Genomic DNA, 1,490 nt, shown 5'->3' on the forward strand with positions numbered 1-1,490 from the left:
CCCCGCCCCTGCCTCATTCGCAATCTCCCAGCACCTCCCGGGCCACCTCTCAAGTCAAACTCTAGCAACCCCATCCTTGCTTCCGGAAGCCCAAACAAAACACTCTCCCCCTCTCACAAGCACACACCTCTCAGGAGTAGAGGGAACAGAGTCTTGGGGGTAAATATTTGTACTGAAGCCATCCTGTCCACAGTCCTGGACGGAGAGGCCCACCCCTTGGAGCAACGCCTCAGACAGGCTGCCTGGCTTGTCCTGGGTGGCCCCACCCTGAGGAGCAGGAGGAGTCCTCACCTGGATGAGCCTGTGGAGGAGACGTTCGCTCAGCACCCGCAGGGAGACCCGCATGCAGTGGTCCAACTTGGCCTCGTGCCACAGCAGCCTGTCTGTGGATGTGTCATAGATGGTGTAGCTGCTCATGTCCTCCTTCAGGGCCTTGAAGTCATGCTTCAGGTCATGACCCACCACCAGCTTGCCTTTCAGGATCGACAGGATCTGCCCAGAAAGACACAGGCCCCACACTTATTCATCCTGGGTCCTCCAGGTAGATGGGGGGCAACTTGCTACAGTTAGGGGGCTGGCAGGGAGCAGCCCTACCTCCACTTGCTGTGTGACCTTGGGCAAATCACCATCCCTCTCTGAGCTTCAAACATATCTAGGAAGAGATTGGACCAGGTCCCTTGTTATATGCCATGCCAGGCAGTGCCAAAGGGACTTGTCCAGTGGCTCAGATGCATAAGGGCAGTGGCTGGTATTTACTGTTTCCCATGTGCTGGCATATATCAAGATGTATCACCTAGATCACTTTTGTGTGTGTGTGTGCATGTGTGTGTGTGTGCATGTGCACCCACTGGGGATGGAACCCAGAGGCAGTTTACCACTGAGCCACATCCCCAGTCCTTTTTTAAAATTATGAGACAGGGCCTCATTAAGTTGCTGAGGGTCTTACTAAATTGCTGAGACTGACCTCTAACATTTGATCCTCCTGCCTCAGCCTCCTGGGTTGCTGGGATAACAGACAAGCGCCACCATGCTCAATGGTCACATCTTTTGATATCCTCAACAACCCTACTGTGGCAGGTAGAATAATGGCCTCCCAAAGATAGGTATGCCCTAATCCCCAGAATCTGAAAATATGTTCCACGGCAAAAGGAATTGTTAGAGTCTGTAAACAAGTCATGATGGCTCCTGGCATTTTGCCAGAGAAATGTTAGAGTCTGTAAACAAGTCTGGATGGTGCCTGGCAAAATGCCAGAGGGAGTGGTTTGAGAAGTAACAAAAGCAAGCCATTGAATGTGGAGATTCCTTATTGGTTGACTGATGTATCTAGTTTATGCTAATTAAGATAAGCTGTGTGGAATGTATAAATACCACTCCTGTCCTGCAATAAATGGCTCCTACTGCTGTATCAATCTACACAAGTTGCTCGTCACAACCCCCCCCCCGCCCCGTTATTTTGCCCAGCTGGCCGGGCTGCGGCAAGGAATTAAAAT

The 1,490-nt window shown here is 51.5% G+C and overlaps 1 protein-coding gene across 1 annotated transcript in view; it reads right to left on the reverse strand.

The window, feature by feature from the left end:
- Isg20 (interferon stimulated exonuclease gene 20) overlaps positions 1–1,490 on the reverse strand; it is a 23,672-nt gene that overhangs the window by 1,445 nt on the left and 20,737 nt on the right. The window contains exon 3 of the mRNA XM_015493089.2: positions 292–492. Coding sequence (XP_015348575.1) covers positions 292–492 — 201 coding nt within the window. The remainder of the gene's footprint in view (positions 1–291; positions 493–1,490) is intronic.

This window comes from Marmota marmota, unplaced genomic scaffold, assembly GCF_001458135.2.
Source record: "Marmota marmota marmota unplaced genomic scaffold, marMar, whole genome shotgun sequence".
NCBI classification, from domain to species: domain Eukaryota; kingdom Metazoa; phylum Chordata; class Mammalia; order Rodentia; family Sciuridae; genus Marmota; species Marmota marmota.